We start from the raw sequence: 19,427 nt of genomic DNA, 5'->3' as shown, positions 1-19,427 counted from the left end.
ATTTTTTTTTGGGCTTTGTTAAAACTGGCTCTGTGTGCCCCAAAAGAGCAATTTACTTTTTCCTTTTTTTTTCCTTTTTTTGGGAGGTTTGTGGAGTTCAGTGTTTTGCTAACTCTTGGGCTGGAGAGTTACAAGTAGCTGGTGGAAGGGCCATTATGAAACACTGCAAGGAGGGTGAGATTTTCTTACATGTCAGGTGTCTGTGAAGTTGATCTTGTTCCCCAGTTTGTTGTGCTCAAATCTGGGCTCTGCTGAGGCTGCAGCCTTGTAGTCAGGCATTGTGAGGTGCAAAAGGTGAATGGAATCATGGAATAGTTTAAGGATCATCCCATCCCGTCCCACTCCCTGCCATGGGATGATGCCAGGTTGCTCCAAGCCCCATCCAGCCTGGCCTTGGACAATTCCAGGGATCCAGGGGCAGCCACAGCTTCTCTGGGCAGTCTCTGCCAGGGCCTCAGCACTCTCACAGCCAGAAAATCCTTCCCAGTATCTCATCTAACCCTGCTCTCCTTCAGCTTAAAGCCATTTTTATTAAAACAAAGCCTTAATACTGAACAATTTTTGAAGATTTTATTCCAAGTTGCCATTTCAAGAGTAAAGCATCTTTGTTTCTGTATTATTTCCTCCCAGCACTGTTTGTGCTACCTGTGCAGGCAGTTTTAGCTGGATATTTTCATTCCTTTGTTTTTTTTTTTTTCTTACAGAAAATATTGAACCTTTCCCTTGACTCATAAACTTCCCAGTATGGAATGTGATCTTGCTTTTAGTGCCTGGTCCAGCACTGGTAGCAGAGGTCCAGCTCTCTGGGCATTTTCTTTCTTGTGCCTGTCAGAAATCAGCTCTTTGCTGATACCAGTTTCTATTCCACTTCAGTGGAATTTTCTTTTTCCGTGATATCACCCAGCCTTGCTGCTTCTCTTTTTTTCAGCTGCTTTCTTTCATGCAGGTTTGTTAAGAACCAAAATGTAAATGTTATAATGTTTAAGTGGACAAGTTAAACATTGTTGTAATGGTTAAATGGATCAGTTAAACACTGTTACATTTGAAATTTAAGTGTTAAGTTAAATATTAATTTAAAAGGTAAATTTTATGTTAATTTTTAAAAATTTAAACTAAATTAGACAATGCTTCAATTTTCCACTCAAACATTTTTATACTGTTCAGTTTGTTACAATGTTTACATTTTCAAGTATTTTGGATGCAATCTTTACTCAAGGTCTTGTATTGTCAATTTTGCATTTCTGGAAGTTTGAAATTTGACAGGATGGAATTTTTTTGCTTTTAAATTTAAAAATGTGCCTCAGAATATTTATGGTAAGTGGTTTTGTGGGGTCAGAGGAAGTCAAATGCAGTCGTAGTCATGCTTTCTGCCCTTGGTTGTGCTCACTAAATACTGTCCCAAATCAAATTTACTCCTTGTTAAATACAACAAAACACTGCAAGAAAATAGATTTCTTCCTCAGGAAGAAGAGACAGTCATCATGAGAAGCTGAAATGTTGATTTATACCTCATAGAATCCCTTTTCCTTCAAATTCTAGGCAAATTGTATTTCTTTTCCGATGGCATTCTCTTCTTTGATCCCCACCACGGCAGCATTTCCATTTCCAAGAACCACATGAGTTCCATTTCTCTCTATGATGGGGTGAGTATTTTTTCTGTTCCTACTGTCATAAGTTTTTATCAATTTTTAACAATAATTCTGTTGAGTTCTGGTACAAAATTTAGATTTCAGCTTCAGTTTTAAGTGTCTGTACAACTGTAATAACTGATGCAAATCTCGGCACTTTTGGTGTTGATTAACTAAAATTAGTGAGTAAGGAGGAGAGAATTTTGTATTGGAAGTTAGCAATGTGGTGTTAATAGTGTGAAAACTGCTTTTTATTAAAAACATTCCTCAAACATCTCACAGTGTGAAGTGATGGATAGAGAACAGTCAAGGTATGGTGAAGTCCTAGGGTGTTTGGAGGGTGAAAATGCTGCCTTTTATTAAAAATATATTGGAATCTATGACTTTGCCACCGGAGCAGTGTTCAGGCTCAGTGGGAATTGAAAGGTTAATGATGGCAGCTCAGCTCTCTCCTCCTCAAGGCAGAGACACTGAGTTAACCATCACTTCTTCAGGGTGGAAAAGAGATTATTTGTGTTGGTTACTGTTTCCTAAACACTGGAAAAAAAAAATCAGTTTCCTTTAGTTTCCCTTTTGTTCAGGTACAGTATTCCCCATTTGTTCAGTGGCCTCCTGCAACATTGTGCTGGGTGATTTCATCACACAATACAGGAAACCAGGAAAATACAATAAAAATGTGTGATTCAATTGAGATGAAAACACAGCAGCTCAGAGACTCTTACCTTAGCTGCCTTTTCTTGGACATCATATTGATTGCCCCTTGGTAGTTTAAGAAGCTATTTTAACACTGACCTTCCTTTTATTGTTTGAGTCAAGACACTCACTTTCATAGAAGTTGCTATTTTTGGGACCTGGCCATCATTCTTGAACTGATGCCAGATTTTTGTGTGAAGCTAAGCCTTGACAGGGAGTGTATTATTGTTCTACTGACTTGGCAGAATACAAGGGTGGAGGGTTTGAACTGTTAAGAAGTGACAGGAGAAGCAGGGTAATTGTTGGTTGCTCTTTGCAAAAGTTATTGCAGCAATATGGATGGAAAAGAAAAAGGGTAATTTAATGCTCAGATTAAAATAAAAGATACCAAGCCTCGAAGTGATGTGCAGTGTTCAGCAGCTTTTTCACGATGCCTGTGAGGTGGTATTCTTTTTCACTTGAAAATATTTACACTTTTGCTCTAGCACGTGGTGCAGACTCCTGTGCTGTGAGGAACTGAGCTGCTCCTGAGCTCCTGAAGTCCCTGGGGCTCATGGACGTGGAGGGCAGGGGAGATTCTGGCCATTCATCAAGTGAACAAATACTACCAAGCAATATTTAGATTTCACAATGACATTAACATCTTGTAAAACTTGGGAGCTGGCTCCTTTCAACTTCGTGTCTGTGGGGATTATTGCTGCTGCTTTTCAGCTTTTTTAAATTTGTGGAGCCCAAAATGTTTTCCAGGAGCAGATTTGTTGGATGCTTCTCATGCTGACTGCAGCATGGATGAGTTGGCCTTGGAGTCACTTCTCAGGAAATCTCTGAGCCATCCTGCAGAATCCAGGATCTGTGGGTTCTGTTCCAAAAGCCATTTTCTCTTAAAAGAAATTGTTCTGTCTTAGGAGAATATTTTGTATGTTCTTCAGTAACCTCAGTGACTTGGAGAGGATTATTTTTATAATTAATCCCTCAGTCAGCAAAGCAGAGGGATTCTGTTTGCAAATGTCTCAGAGTTGATCCCAATTCTTATGTAACAGTTCCCCAACTTGAGCTTTTTCTTCTCAAGAATGAGTACAGTGAGTTCTTTGCCCATTTCTATTGAAAGTGAAGTGGATGCCACTAAAATTCTGATTTGAGCCCTAAATAATTGAATTCGGATTTCCCAGAAATGTTTCATGCTTCTGAATTGTTCTGATTTTGTCAAACTTGGGTATGAAAAGAGTTACAAGTCAAAGCTGGAACATAAAGCACTTCAGAGTCCTTCAGAGATGCACATAAACGCCTGATAATCCAGAATCATGGAACGGTTTGGGTTGGAAAGGACCTTAAAACTCATCTTGTTCCACCCCCAGCTGTGTGCAGGGGCAGCTTTCACTCTCCCAGGTTGCACCAAGCCCCATCCAGCCTGGCCTTGGACCCTTCCAAGGATGGGGCATTTCCCACCATTCTGGGAAAAAACCCAAAACAAACTAAAAAACAACCCAATGAAAACAAATCTGTGTTTGCTTAGAATGAAAATTGGACAGCCTGAGTTCAGTGCTCCTGAGGGAAACACAACCTGAGGGCTTCAGCCTCGTGTTGGTAAAGACAGTTCAGGTGAAAAAGAAAGAAATTTGTTAGAATTTGTGCTCAGGAAAGAATCTGAGAGAAACGGGACACTTTCAACATGCATGGGACCTGCACTTTAAATTACAGGCCTTAGACTCGTGTCTTGTTGCAGAACAGTTCCTTTCAGGTCAGAAACCCCAGAGCATGGTACAAAGAGTTTTGCAAGAGCACCTTGCCATCCTTGTCACCTTTTTAGCTGGCATTTAATTCATTTTTCGTGTTGTGTCTGTGTTGGAGATGTGGGTGTAGATGAAGAGTTTGTTGTTTGAAGCAGTAGCAGAGGAAGGGTCTAGATTTTGGTGGGAACAAGGGAAGATATTAAAATGCAAGCTTTTGTTTTCAGGACAAAACGTAGGTGCTTAGATCAATCTCAAATCCTTTATTTTAAGCTTGTGGTATCTCCAGTAGCTGCAGAGTAGAAACTGAGGGGTGCTCCACTCCTCCTGCTCCACCCCTGTGCCTTGCAAAGTAGAAAATGTTAATTACAACTTGTCCTGTTTCTTCCTTTTCCAGGATTCCAACAGTGTTGTTGCCTCACTCTTCATAGACTTCAAAAGTTCCCTGCTTCCTCATCTACCTGTTGAATTCCATACCCAGAACAATTTCCTGATGATTGCACTTTTCCCCAAAAGAAAGATTTATAAAGCTTTTTATTCACAGGTAAAGTAAAAAAAAAAAAGTTTGGTCGGGAAAAACCACATAATTGCTCTGTGTGTTGAAAGATGTGTGAGAAACTTGAATTTCTGTATGAATTTCCAGTGATGGTGGTGCTTGTTGAATTTAATGCTCCCCATGTGCTTTCACTTTGCCTTCTGAAGGCAGCGAGGGCTCTAAAAGCTCCTTTTCTGAGCTGCATTTCTTTGTAGCCCTGGTGTGTAATTGGCTACAGGGATTGTACAGAGTGGCAGAGGTTCCATTGTGTGTTTTTGTGGTCAGACACATTTGGATCGTGATCCTTAGGGAAGTGGAGTTAAAGTTTTTAAGTATCCCATATGGCATTGTATTATTCCCTAAGTAGATTGGCTTCGTGCATTGTGCTCCAGAGGCTTTTAATAAAGCAAACTTTATAACAATAGTGCTTTTGAGGAAATGAGCCTGGAGATTTTAGGACTTCACAAGGGTTTTAGGATGTGCTCATCACACTGGGTTGGAAAAGACCACCTAGCTCAGTGAGTAGTCCCCAATGGCTGTATTAATGGTACCATAAAATGCCTCCTCCTTTTATCTTAAGTGTTTAAATTCCTCCCACTGTTCCACTCTGTGAATAGTTGGGAATCTGTTGTTTGTTTGTATTTGAATTTTCAGCCTATTTTATTAATTCTACTTTTATATCTGTTTTATTTTTCTTTTCTCTACCAGAACACATCCTTGAGATACTCACAAATGTCAGACCTGTTCTTTCTGCTTTATTTGGCCTAATAAAAGAAAACCAGATCCTTTTTCATCTATGCCTGTAAAAAGTTCTTTTTTCTTCTGATAGTTGCAATGCTTTTCTTTTGATCTGGTTTTTGGCTGTAGATATCCAAGTATCTGAGATGAGGGTATTTGTTTCCTCTGCTGCTTTTTCTCAGGGCTATTTATTCCTGTCCTCCTTTGATTTAATTTTTTTTTTTTTGCTGAACAGTTCCACACTGAGGTTCAGTTAGGGCAGTTTAAGTTTCTCATCTGGCACCACACCAGTTGCTTTGCTCAAGTAGATAAAACAAATCTTTTGACTTCAGGATGTTCTCTCATGAACAAAACTCTTCAGCAAATTGAGTGTATGTGGTTGTGTAAGCCATGGAAATATATTACTGTGTTTTGTCAGTGTTTACCTTCAGGTATTTATTGATTCCCTCCAGAGTTCTTTCTAAAAGTCTGTGTGCCTCACAGGTTACAAAGATTCACTAAAATTTAGGTGCTACTTCTACTCTTCTAAATTATCTGACTTGATACCTCGCTCACTGCACCTATGCTTTGATTATTCCAAGCCTCCCGGAAATAGGGAATGGCAGCTGCCCTCTTACCCAGATCTGGGTTTAGTAAAAACTGAGATGTTGATCCCACAGAGCTGAAATCTGGTGTGCAGACCCTGTGAGGATGGGGTGATGCCTTCCACATCTTCACTCTAATGGGTACAGGAGGAGGATTTGTTTAGACTTTGGGATGTGTTGATTTGTCTCATTTTTTTTTTTCTTCAATGCCATAGCAGCTCTTTTTCAAACTTTCATTAAGTTGTACAAAAAGGATGTATTTCCACTTCTTAGCCTGACCTATGTTTTCACTTTATTCCCAACCCTTTGACTCCTACAAAACACAATTTCCCCTTGACCATTCCTTTTTTCCATCCCTTCCAGGCATTTCTTTGAGTCCTTTCTGTGTGTTTTGAAGTGGTTATTTCTTCAGTTGTGTGGATCCTTCTGCATGAGCAATATTGCCTTTGTTAATATCAAAAATATATTTTATTTTGATGGTTTTTATCTCCTACCCTTGTGTGTTTTGGATGCTGAGTTTTTAATGGAAAGCAGTCGTGTCCCCCCCAGTTGTTTTGTCTTGCAGACAGTTATTGTGAGAAACAACAATGGCTGTTGCCTTTACTTCTGAAAAGAAGGGAAATACCAAACACTGACAGGACTTTGTGATTCATCTGAATCTGATTTCTAGGTTCACAGTGCCATTCAGATTAATGTGTCTTGGCTGGAGCAATAGGATGTGAGCCAAAACATTCCCTAGAGAAACGAAGGGTTTCCTTTTCTTTTGGGAAGGAGTAGAGTTTTTCTTAAATTTTGAGTAATGATTGCTGCAATCTCACCTCATGAAAGTTACAGTAGTGCTTCAAAGAGACTTGGATTAATTCAGTTCCTGCTGTAGGGCATTTGGGCTATAAACACCTACATTTTTATCAGGGAAAAACGAGGCCATTTCAGTAAATTCCTAAAGCAGTTCCAGTCTAGCCAAAGAAAAGGTTACAAAATCTGATCTGTGGATTGAATTCTTAAATAGTTTGGGTTGGAAGAGACCTAAAGGCACATCTCATTCCAACCCCCTGCCATGGGCAGGGAACCTTCCACTACCCCAGGTTGCTCCAAGCCCCATCCAGCGGCTGGACACTTCCCAGGGATAGGGCAGCCACAGCTTCTCTTGCAGCAAACCCAGTATTGTGCAATATTTAATGCCTTGTGAAAATGTGTCTATTTTTTAGGTGAGCAAAATCAATTCCTAAACAAATCCGAAGCAAATTTGGGAAAACAATGACACTCATGCACAGATCTGGTTTATTCCAGGTTTTCTCTTCATGGCAAAACCAGACAAACTCAGGATTATCTTTAAGGGTTGTCCAGGAGGAATTCCTGTCTGAGGAACAGAAGAGGCTGTAAGTTCCTGCCAGTGCAGTGCTGTAATCACAAAAATGCTGTTATTTATTGTTTTTGATAATAATTAATAAGGAATTGTTGCATTCTTAGTGCGACAGTCACTTTATTTCTATTTTTTTTGGTACCATTTATTATGTAGCCATGTGGTTTAAAGAAGATAAATTTTTAGGTTTCTCCTTTAACTAATTAATGATTTTCTTTCTTTTAGGCATTCCAGTGTTCAGAAGCTCTTCAATGCCTTGTCTTTTTCTTCTGGGGAAAGATGCAGGGAGCTGAAACTGTCTGCTGCCATTCCAGAATTGGAGAGGTGAGGAATTACTTTTGTGCTCAAGGGATCCATTCTGTAAAAATGATAGAAAAATATTTTGGTAGATGTGGTACCCATCTAAAAATTGTTTATTAAATTGTTCTGTCTTTACACTAGGATGTTTTTATTCTGAGATGAATTATTTCCTCTCTAGCTTGACTTTTAATACTCGTTTTAGTAATTTCCCAGCTATTTATATGAATGAAATCTTTTGCTGTCAATTGTAAGGAAATAAACTTTTTATTTTTGGAAGGTTTGTGCAGCACTTCACGGTCAGCAGCGTCAGTACCAAGCCAGTGATGAGAGCACATCTTCCTGTCCTTCTGCAACAGTCAGAAACCATTCCTGATAGCAAAGCAGAAGGTGATAAGGTAAGGAAACAACTCCACAATAATTCCTAGCCCTCATATATAATATTTAGAAGACTCTGTCAGTAGTTCTGTTGTAGTGTAATGAAATTACACTAAATAAAACGGATCATGTTCAGCCATGCTCTGCCTCCTCCTCCACTACCACCAGTTTCTTGCCTTGTTTTCCTGGTTATATACTTAATTCTTTTCCATTTAAACAATATTTTGGAAGTGCAAATGGCCTTTCAGCCTGATGGAATAGAGGCAGAAAATGAGGTGTAGATCTTTAAGTGAACTGTTTTCTCTAATGTCCAGAGAGACTTAGCCCTAAAGCAGCAGCTTGTTTTTCTGAATTGCTGAATAATTTAACTGAATTGTTCTCTGGAACATAAAAGTCCTTTAAATAGCATAGAGGTAGCACATGATATTTAACATTTGCTGATATTATCTGTACAACACTCCTTTCTCTATAGGGGCAATAACAATTGTCCAACTTAAGGCGTGCTTTAAATAGCATTTTCAGAGAAAATATTTCCTTGGAGCTTCCCAGCATTTGAAATCTGCTGAAAACAAAGCCAAAGCAGCAGGAATATAATCTTTCTCTTGGAATATTGCTGGGGTCTGGTTCAGAGACCATACTGACAATTAATAAGCTCTTACGAACGTTTTTAAATCTGATTTTAAGGTTGGTTTAAAGGAAAGGAAAATCTATATGAATCATAGAAAACAGCCTTTTTGATGTCTGCACCAGTGTTTCTGTGGTTATTTTGTGTTTAGACTTCCCTTTTCCACTGTTCCTTGTGTTGCAGGTGATCATCACCATCATCACTGGGCTTCCAGGATGCCGTTCCAGCGACCTGTGTGCTTTCCTTGTCGCTTTCACCAAGGAGCACGGGAGGTTGGTGCAGCTCTGCTTACACTGATCACCAAAAAACAGCTTGGCATGAAGGAAAAAAAAATTATCACTGTTTCATTTGGTGTTTTTTTAAACCTAATTTCAGACTGCCAGGTAGATTTGCCCTTGAATTTATACATTTAGACAGAAAAACAGCACCAGGAGATTTCTTTGTTGTCATTCCATGTGGCGAAGAGCTTCCATTTATTGACTTGTAGTGATTCTAAAATGCATTTTTCTTATGAGAAAACACTGTACTAACAGTCCTTGCCACAGCATTGTTTTTGATTTAGCCCGATTTCTATTCAGCAGGAGCAGGAGGTACATTCAGGACATCTGTTGTGTGGCAAAAAGATATATCTGTTGGAGGAATTTGCCACTCTGTGTGTTGATAGAGCTTCTGAAAAATAATAAAATAAACTTAGCCTTTTAATTCTTAAAGCCAAACACCTTAGCATTTAATCTTAGCCATGTTCTGCACTGTTTTTTTACTTTTAACTCAATGTCTTGATTTTATCAAGTTGATTCAGAACAGTTTTGTGGTTCTGTTATAGGGCAAACACGTAAGGTGACTTTTGAAGGTTGTGTAATAACACATCTCCTCTTGTTTTCCTGCAAATGTCATTGTTACTTTCCATTTTTGCAGTGAAATATTTTCATGCCCAGAGTCTTGAATTGGATTTGTCTAATTTCTGTTTACTGCATCACTGCCAGTGATCAGAATTACTCATACGATGTACAGCTCTGAAAAAGCTGCTGGACATTGTTTTACTGAAGAACAACAAAAAACATTCACAAACCCCTTTGGCAGTCGTGTAAAGAATGTGCTTACGCTGGAAATGATAGAAAGCCGAGTAAATTCCCCTTTCCCACGTGGTCAAGTGCAATGAGATCATGATGAGAGATGTGAAATCTTTGGGCTGTCAAACTTCATTTTTGTCTGTTGATTCAAAATAGGAAGAAAACAGAAGTGTTCTGTCACAGCACATGAACTCCTTTCCTCGTTGTCTGTGGTTTAGGTGGATGGTTTATCGGCAGACCATGGACAGCCCCGAGTGTTTCAGTGCCTCCCACTTCCAGCGTTACCTGGCCGGGCTCCTGGAGGCCCAGCAGAACCTCGGGGTCCGTCAGGCTGCGTATGCTGGGAAGAGCAAGAGGCTCCTGGTGGTCCTGCAAGGGTAAAGGCTTGAAACTCTGAGAACTGTTGTGTAGAATAAGGGAATTCTGGTTTACATATGGACCAAACTCAGCTTTTCTGTACCTGTTGATTTTGTTCCTCCTTTGCAAAAAAAGGTGTCCGTAGCCTTCCTTGCATGTTGTGGAAGCAATGTGGCCTCACAGCCCAGAACCCTCCTGTGCTGGGCTGATCCCCCAGCGTGGGCAGCAGGGGAGGGGGGATTCTGATTCTGGTGAGACCCCAGCTGCAGAGCTGCCTCCTCCAGCTCTTGGATCCCAACAGCAGAAGCATGTGGAGCTGCTGGAGTGAGTCCGGAGGAGGCCATGGAGATTCTCTGAGGGCTGGAGCCCTTCTGCTCTGGAGCCAGGCTGGGAGAGCTGGGAATGTTCACCTGGAGAAGAGAAGGATCCAGGGAGAGCTGCGAGCCCCTTGCAGGGCCTAAAGGGGCTCCAGGAGAGCTGGAGAGAGGCTTGGGACAAGGGATGGAGGGACAAGTCTGGGCGTGATGGTTTTAAACTGAAAGAGGCTTGATTTAGACTAGATATAATGGAGAAGTTTTTTACCTGTGAGGGTGGTGAGGCCCTGGCACAGGGTGCCCAGAGAAGCTGTGGCTGCCCCTGGATCCCTGGAAGTATCCAAGGCCAGGCTGAATGGGGCTTGGAGTAACCTGGGATAGTGGAAGGTGTCCCTCCTCGTTGCAAGGGACTAAGATGACCTTTAAAGGTGCCTTCCAACTCCAACTATTCTGTGATTCTGACTCCAGAACTGCGGGCAGAAATCAGGCTGTCGAAGATCTCCTATTGCCTGATAGAGCAGGTGGTACCAGAGTAAGGCGTAGTAACATGTTTCTGATCAATGCCAGTTTCCTTGTGGAATAAAGGTGAAGGCTCTGAGCCACCTCCATTTGACATTTCCATCTCCAGTGTAGCAATTGAGAACCAGAATCATCTGCAGGATGTTTCCCCTCTCTGGTTCTGAGTCATTAGAAGGTGACACAAACCGATGTGAGGGAGGCACCACCCTGACCTGGCTGCCATGATTTCCAGTTCATCCTTTCGCTGAGGGCATACACACGGAGCTCAGCATTTTCTTCATTATGGTCCATTCTAATAGTGCTAAAAACCATCATTTTTTCCATGTTAGAGCCAGATTGATTTATTTTCTGTGTAATTAGTATGAATGGTGTAAAGTCCAATGATGGGCAAAATAACTGATACTCTGGTAGCAGCACTGGGTTCAGGAACAGATAATTGGAGGTTTTCCATTCTTTCTGGATAGTTGGATATTGGTATAGACAGCTTTAGAGTAGCTGGAGTTCTCTAAATATCCCATCCAGCTGATAACTGGCAGTAGAGAAAAGTTTGTAACTGGCTGAGAAATAAACCCCTGAAATTAAAACTCAGGTTCACCTAAGCCTTGATGTCATACAGAGATAAAATAAAACAGTGGTTGAGGTCCAGATAAAAAATGGGTACATTAATGATAGAAACATGATTAAATTGGGATGCTGAGAAGTGAGAGATGCTGTTATTTTATTCCGTTTTTTTTAAACTCAAATTGTGCTTAATATGCTTGGCATTAGGCATAAAATGTTTTTGTTATATTGTGCTTTTTGTGCTTCCTGCAAGCAGGACTTGTCAGTTGTTCCGTGCAAAGTTTGCACGGTTTTTCTCTGAGTTGTTAATAATTTATTTTTAATTCAGCTTCCAATCAGCTTGATTTATCTGGGTTTGCTTAATTTGTCTGGATTTGCCAAGTTCTGAGCTGCTCTCCATCTGTTTTGGTAGCTCTTTAAGAAATCCAACCTTCCTCCAAGCGATCGATTTCCTCCTGGATGGGGAACTGTGTCGTTCCGGTTCTCTGAACCCATTTTTCATTTCGGTTTCCTGCAGATACACTGATGTCATTGATGTTGTGCAAGCTCTGCAGACTCACCCTGACCCAGATGTGAAGTCTTCTTTCATCATTGGAGCAGTCAATACCTGTGTGGAGCCTCTGAGCTGCTACATGGAACACAGGTGTGCTTTGGAGTATTTCTTCCAAGTTTGAAAATACAGATTTTTGATTCACTTTTATAATAGTTAGTGATATATAATGGTTAAAGGCTGCTGAACTGACTTAAGTCCCATAAAACTGCTTAATAATCCATCTTGGAGGAACTTGGAGGTGCTGTTAGGTTTATCAGCGTGGCACTTGGTTTCCACTGGATATATAATTGTATAGAATATCAATTAAAGTTCAGCTCCTAGAAGATTAAACAAAGATTGCTTAAATACAAATCCTCCTGCTAAGGAGTTTGTAACAATTGTACAGTCAGTTGTCCTCTGAATAATTCTCTTTCTTACAATCTTTTTGTAAGCCAGATTAAAAATTGAGACGTGCATCTCAGTTTGGGTTATTGATTCTGCCACTACTTTTAGATGTTAAAAAAGACTTTGCAGGTTTAAAATATGAAATTTAAGGGAAACAATCGCTTAAATGGGGAAGAGAATGACAAAGAACGGAAGCCAAAGCGTTGCAAGTGTTAAAATCTGATATCCTGGGTTACTGCAGAGTCAGGGTGGGGAGGAAATGGTCGCAGAGCCAAGTCACTGACCTTTCGAAATAGTGTGGTTTGGTTGCTGTTTCATAGTAAATGTGTGTGCTCCAGACTTCAACAAACATGGAAATAACTTCTTAGACCTATCTGTAAAATTGTAACCCTCCAATTTTTTAATTATGCCTTGCAGCTGATTTGATCAAAGTAAGTTCCAGCAGTTAGAGTTTTTGGAGTTGGTAGCACTGCTTCTGTTTGTGATCAAACCGTGCATCACAGCTTAGAGGTGAACTGCCCAAGCAGTTTCTAAAAGTGCATTCCTGAAATTTCCTGGCTGTTCTTAAACACTAACCAATGTGCTGCTTGTGCTTTGCAGTAGTCAATACATAGACCTTACCTTGCTGCTTCTTCTTATCTCCGTGACAAAGATTCCAAATACATAATAAAAACGACATAAAATATTGGTGAATTGGTGCTGGAGTGCTGTTCAAACTTGTTCTTTCCATAATTATAGGAAAGACAAGTTCCATTTCTGTTTTATTTTTAACTTACTAACGTGTTACTAGTCATGGTACTGAGTAGTGTTTCTAGCAGCAGCAGCAGCCTGCAGTCCTTTAATACTGTTTGTCTCCTGAAGTGCAGAAGCAATTGAAGGAAGAGGCTCAGCCTGTGCTGTAGATTATTTATGTTTTGCTTTGGAGTTTGTTCTGATAAGAATTTACCAAGTAGCCACATAGTGCCAGTGGCAAACCTTGCAGTTGGGAAGCTTTGGTGATTTCACTGTGAGAATGGAGAAGAGTGGATTTAATGTCTGGCTTGAAACTTGCACTCAAGAAAATCAAACCCCTTTCCTGCCTCAGAGTCCATCACTGTAGAGATCCAGCTCTTCCATGAGCATGGGATGAAACTTTTCCCCATTCTGAGTTAGGGTAGGGGAGAGGGAGTTGAAGGGAACAGGTAAAATGCTCTCTAGAGCTTTTGTGTCCATGATAAAGCTCATGGAAATAATGGTCACTTGTCTGACACAGCAGCAGAAATTGACATTCTGTACATCCAGTCTTTCTGTGGAAAGTTCCCACTCTGTGAAAGGCACAATTCTTTAAGGCAAACTTTAAATTCCTATTGTTTATATAAGAATTAAAATGACATTGAAGCATTTCTGACTCCTTAGAACACAGAATAAATTGCATGGTGGGAATTAGCTCTTAAATCTGTTGGAGAATTAAAACCATCTGCAAAACTGATTTTTGGGGGAAAAGTGCTGAAGGACATAACTTGTGAGGATGTTGCAGTTATGTGGATTGAGGAAAAGAAGCATGAAAATGGTTTGGTTCGTGAGACTCTGTCAGCATCCAAGTGAATGTAAATGTTTTACTTAAATAATAATATCCATTCTTGATATGTGAACTTTTTGGTTTTTTAGGCTTCTTTTTCCCAAGTTCTTGGACCAGTGTTCACAAGGTATGTGTCACTTTTCTTGACTCGGAGCTCTACAGAACAATAACTGAGCCATGTGGCCAAATAAATACCTGTGTTTATTATTTTGTGCTCTTAATACACGTAGCCAAAGGGTCATGATAAACTCTTGGAGGTAAGAACAATCTCTGCCTACACTATCAAACATCACAGGCAGAGGATAGGATGGAAAATTCTGGAGCATGATCCATTTTGAAGTCCTCATCTGCAGGATTGGTTTCCTAAGACCTTGAGTTTAACTGCTCACCTTGAACTGTTGTAACTGGGAGTGAAATGGATTGGATTTGAGTTCTGCCCTCCTTTGGTGAGGTGTGAGGAAATGGAATTCTTTTCATTTCTGGTGTATTAGAAAGGGAAAAATGAGGGGGTGACCTTGTTCCCCAAGTCCTCCTCATAGTGTGGCCTGGAGGGTCATTGGCTGCATTGTCCTCCTTGTCAGGCTTGGAAATTAGAGCAGGTGTTGGCATAAGTGAGATATGATCCTTCCTCACCTGCCCTCAAATCCCTGCCCCATCTTTGCAAGTGTTCAAGGCCAGGTTGGATGTATTTCGTGTTCAGAGGAAAATCAGAGTAGGATGTTGTGCTCTTCTTGTGGCTGCTTAAACTCTGAGTGCTCTGCTTGGCTGCCAGAGTTGTGCCACCTCTTTTTCATGTGTGAAGGGAGCCCAAAAGAATGAAGTTGTGAGCAAGCTGGACAGAAAGTAGGTGCTGTTATATAGATCAGTATTTTATCTGGAGAAAAATGTTGGTGCTCTAAATTGGGAAACTTACCATGTGTACAGCCACGGGTTAATTTGAAGAGAGCAGGAGAATGTTAAGAATATAAAGAGTTATCAATAACTACAGAGAAGTTAGAAATGCAAAAATGCCTCTTTGTTTTATGAAAGAATAAATAAATACTCAAAGCTTTGGTTTTCTTAAAGTGAATTTGTACAGACCTTATTGGGTGAGAATTGGTCGTTGTTGAAGGAGAAACTGCTAAATGCCCGGGACAAGAGTAGCTAATTTTCTTACAGTCAAAATACTGCAAGAATTACAAATACTGGAGATTAGAGGAATGTTCTTCTGGCAGGGAATCATTTCTGCACATTGCAAAGTGTTGTCATCCAGTTTTCTGATACAGAATGTGAAATCAGATGGCCGAGAGGTCCCTTCGTGTAAAGAAATTGTTTCACATAAATAGGGGCAATTTTTGTTTCAAAGGTTCAGGAGGAGAAGTCTGCTTTGAAATGAGATGTGGCACACTTAAACTTTCCAGACAAATGCAGAATTGTGTCATGTGTGTAACAGAAAATTTACGTCTGCCTAATTCGTAGAATCACAGACTGGTTTGGGTTGGAAGGGACCTTAAAGACCTTTCAGTGCCACCCTCTCCACAGGCAGGGACATCTTCCACTGTCCCAGGGTGCTCCGAGCCCTGTCCAACCTGGCCTGGGACGCTTCCAGGGATGGGACAGCTACAGATTCTCTGGACAATTGAGAGGGAATTCATGATGGTTTCACACACCTGAGAATTCGTTTTTGGTGCAACAACAGCAAGATTTAATGAGACATTCACTTTAAAAGATACTGGTTCACGTTTTTGGAATGCTGTGCACCCCAACATTGTTGTTTGTGTTGCTGTGTCACCAGTGGGCCAAGACTGTGTTGTACTGGGCATTGTATAGATCTGAAAACAGAACCTTGTGGATATAAAAAAAGTCAAGTGCAGCCATAGGCAAGTAGGAATTAATTAGACTTTGGATCTGGACCTTCTCCTCACAACTGTCTTCCAGATATGGGGAGCAACTTGGGTTTGCCTTTTGCTGCTGCTTTCCAGGGCTCTTCTGTCACTGCCTTTCTCTCTAACAAAGGGGTCCCTGGGCATGTTATCAACGTGACATTTTCTAACATTTCTGTTGGGAGAGCCCCAAGACTTACAGAGACAGCTGGGGACTGGGGAGAGCTGACAAAGCCTTGAGCAGAGTGACCAACACGAGTATCCCGTGCATACTTGCTTAAACTTCTCCAAAAAATCCTGCCACCATCTCTGTGCTGTAATTTCCTTTTGTCTCTCTTTTCTTTTTGGTCTCTTTTTCCTTTCTTTTGTTCTTGCACAGAAGCTGTAAGATGATACCTTCCTAGTCTAGGGGCACCCTGGCATCCCTTGTGAAACAATTTCATATAGAATGCAAATTAGGACATCACCATTGTTAAAAATATGCCCATTGTAAGTTTAGGAGCAAAGAGGAGCCATTATTTTCATCAAGCGTGTGTATTTTTAATCCATCCCTCCTGTTCCTTTCCTGCTTCCATTGAACACGCTATTCCCCAGGCTGCAAGGGCTCTTTTCTTTAGAGGAGTGTCTAAATAAAGAATTGAACAAAACTGGGTGGTCTTCAAAATGCACCTCTTAGAAACAGAGATGGCAGTGATGGTTCAAATGGAAGAGGTCAAATTGGTTCATTCCTAAAGCTGTGTAGGCACCTTTCAGTTCTCAGGAAGTTCCTTTTCTGTTGGATTACGCTCCCTGTCCCTCAGCTCAAGGTCATGAACTGGTGCTTGCTCGCACAGGGCAATGTTTGTGTGGTACCAACACCTCCAGGATTTATACCTGGGTGTGAGCAGAGCCAGAGCTCGCAGGTTCCTGGGCTCTGAGCAGGCTTCTCCTGCTTCCAAGGTTGTGTGGGAGTTTCCAGTCAGGAATGACAGGTAGTGCCCTGGGCCAGGCACGAAGGGAGGGGAGATTGATGGAGAAGGAGCAGGGGTGGTGAGGAGGAGATGAGATGCAGAGGTGTGGGACTTGATAGGTACGCTTTTTCCTGAATCTTTTTTTAACTTAAGCTTTTCCAGCTTTATCTTTGACAATTACGGATACTTTCCCAGGCATGATGCTGGCAATTGTCACATGGAGTTGGTGGCATCTCTGTAGCACAACCACAGGGTGGTGGTGTGGGTGATTCAGGAATCCCAGAATGGTTTGGGTTGGAAGGGACCTCAAAGCTTGTCTCATTCCACCCTCCTGCCATGGGCAGGGACACCTTCCACTATCCCAGGCTGCTGCAAGCTCTGTCCAACCTGGCCTGGAACATTTCCAGGGATGGAATTATTAGCTTATTCATGGCATGATTATCTTATTCATGCTTTTAATTTCATGATTAATATCCCCAAATTTGATATCATTTCAAGCCTGCACGTGGCTTAAATTTCAAAGGGTGCTTGGTGTTCTCCTTCCCTTTTCCCTCTTCTCCAAAGAGCAGCTGTGTTTTGGAGAAGACATGGATGTTGCTGAAATTGGAGTGGAAACTTCTGTGCAAGGTTAAAAAAGAAGAGAAATACAATTATGGAGATTTGTGCTGTTAATAAAGTTCTGGCTTGGAAGGGTCAGTGCAAAGAGCAGTGACTGGGAGTGTGTGGTATGATGGAAGTGCCCCAGAAATATTTGGTGCAGGAATTTGTGTGTAGAGTAGCCTCTGCATGGATTTATGTGATTTAAGACTTGTGTAAAGACCAGGAATTACTTCAGGCAGCAGATCAGGTGTGATCAGTTGTTACATCTTTGCTTTAAATAGTTGGAGGCAGAGGAAATGCATCCTGGCTCAGTTGTTCATGGATATTGGAGTTTTTCTGTTCTTCCTTCCACTCTGCTTACAGTCACAGGAGAGTGTCAGAACAGGGCTGCATACCTTGAGCAAAGAAATAACATTTATTGTAAAATTAGAGAATTCTTTAGGTTGGAAAAGACCTCTAAGATCATCAAGTCCAGTCAGGAACCCAGCACCACTGCCCAGTTCCCCATGACACCATGTCAAGAGCCACATCCACGTGTTTTTTGAATACTTCCAGGGATGGGGACTCCACCACTGCCCTGGGTGGCTGTGCCAGGACTTTACAACCCTTTCCATGAAGCAATGTTTCCTAATATCGCATCTAAACCTTCCTTGGCACAACTTGAGGCCGTTTCCTTTCCATTTGCTCTCCATCCCTCACACATTCAGGACAATACAGCCATCCTAGGGAGTCACTCAGTGCTGGCACTGCAATTTCTTTGAGGAACTGGGCTGAAACTCAGATCATGTAAAATTGGAAAGCAGGGATCCTATAACTGAAATTAATTGGATGATTTTCTGTTATCTTTTTGATGCCTCATGGGTTCAGTTTTGCTGTCTGAATACCCTTTTGAAGTCTTTTAAAGACAAAAAATAACTCTAGACCCTTCTCCTATTTTTGGAAGTGGCAACTGAGTGTCCAAAATAGTGATTTTTAGCTGTCTCTTATTGCATGTTGAATTTGCCAAGAGACTTTACAGTTTAGTGTTCTTTTTTTTTTTTTTGAAGCTAGTCCTGCTCAAATTGATTCTTGTATGGATTTATTATTTTAATTAATTGATTCTTTGGGTTGAGTCTAAGTGGCTTCTGTTAGATGAAAGAAAGATTCCCTGCTTGGTTTTTTTTGTTGTAGTGTATTTTTTTTTTTTGTCTTTAATGAAAGAATGTAGTGAGAGGGAAGGAAAATAAGAGAAAAATGGTTGGAATATCACTGGATGGTTTATTAGTCACTGTTTACAGCCTGAGCTGTGTAAATTATCCCCTAATTTCCTTCTACAGGACTGGTGAGTAACGTGGTTTTCACAAGTCATGCCACAGAGCAGAGGCACCCACTCCTCGTGCAGCTGCAGAGCCTGATCCGAGCAGCAAATCCTGGAGTTTCCTTCATCCTGGCAGAAAATGGAATTGTAACGAGGTAACGTTAATCAGGATTTATCGCTTTTGGCACGTGGGCCACGAGCACTCAGAAACTTCTGTTCTCTTGCTTTTACTCTGGTGATTTATAGGAAGGAAATGCAGATTTTTCTTAATTGCTTCTTGTGCAAAGGGGATTTTCCCTTTACATTTATGGGCATATAAATATGGGGATTAGGAAATGTGTTTTGTTTGCAGAGTGTGATTTATGTTACTGTTACTGCCATACTAAAGGAAAAGTGCTCTTAATTTTACTGTCACTAGCACATTATGTTTTATGTCAGTAGATAGTGACCATTTTATTTAACTTAGAAAATTAAAAATCTTCATTTTTATCTCTTTACAGGAACGAGGATATTGAATTGATTCTCGCAGAAAGCAGTTTTTCAAATCCTCACATGATGAGAGCTCGATATTTAATGTACCCTGGCTGGCAAGTATCTAGACTGAGAAGTATTAAAACTATTTTTCTAATTAACTTGAAGATTAAAATGTTTCACTGACTTCATTTATATTTTTTTTTCCAAGACTACTCATTTGGAACAGGCAGCAGCTTTGTAAATCATTTTTAAGAGAGCTGATGATTATTCTTAGTGGATACACGATTGCTGCCCTTTTATGGGGGAAAAGGCTCCTTTCTGGCCACCACTTAAATCAATGGCAAGATTACTGTTGCTTTC

At 40.8% G+C, this 19,427-nt stretch overlaps 1 protein-coding gene across 1 annotated transcript in view; it reads left to right on the top strand.

The window, feature by feature from the left end:
• The window catches only part of DNAAF9 (dynein axonemal assembly factor 9), a 67,579-nt gene that overhangs the window by 36,499 nt on the left and 11,653 nt on the right, over window positions 1-19,427 (top strand). The window contains 11 exon segments of the mRNA XM_039550335.1: window positions 1,540-1,643; window positions 4,446-4,592; window positions 7,196-7,284; window positions 7,494-7,592; window positions 7,846-7,963; window positions 8,752-8,840; window positions 9,857-10,015; window positions 11,907-12,032; window positions 13,974-14,011; window positions 18,613-18,748; window positions 19,094-19,180. Of these exon segments, the coding sequence (XP_039406269.1) occupies window positions 1,540-1,643; window positions 4,446-4,592; window positions 7,196-7,284; window positions 7,494-7,592; window positions 7,846-7,963; window positions 8,752-8,840; window positions 9,857-10,015; window positions 11,907-12,032; window positions 13,974-14,011; window positions 18,613-18,748; window positions 19,094-19,180 (1,192 nt within the window).

This window comes from Corvus cornix, chromosome 4 (genome assembly GCF_000738735.6).
Source record: "Corvus cornix cornix isolate S_Up_H32 chromosome 4, ASM73873v5, whole genome shotgun sequence".
NCBI lineage: Eukaryota > Metazoa > Chordata > Aves > Passeriformes > Corvidae > Corvus > Corvus cornix.
The sequence above is the reverse complement of the archived record's forward strand: the minus strand, read 5'-3'. Positions and strand labels throughout refer to the sequence as shown.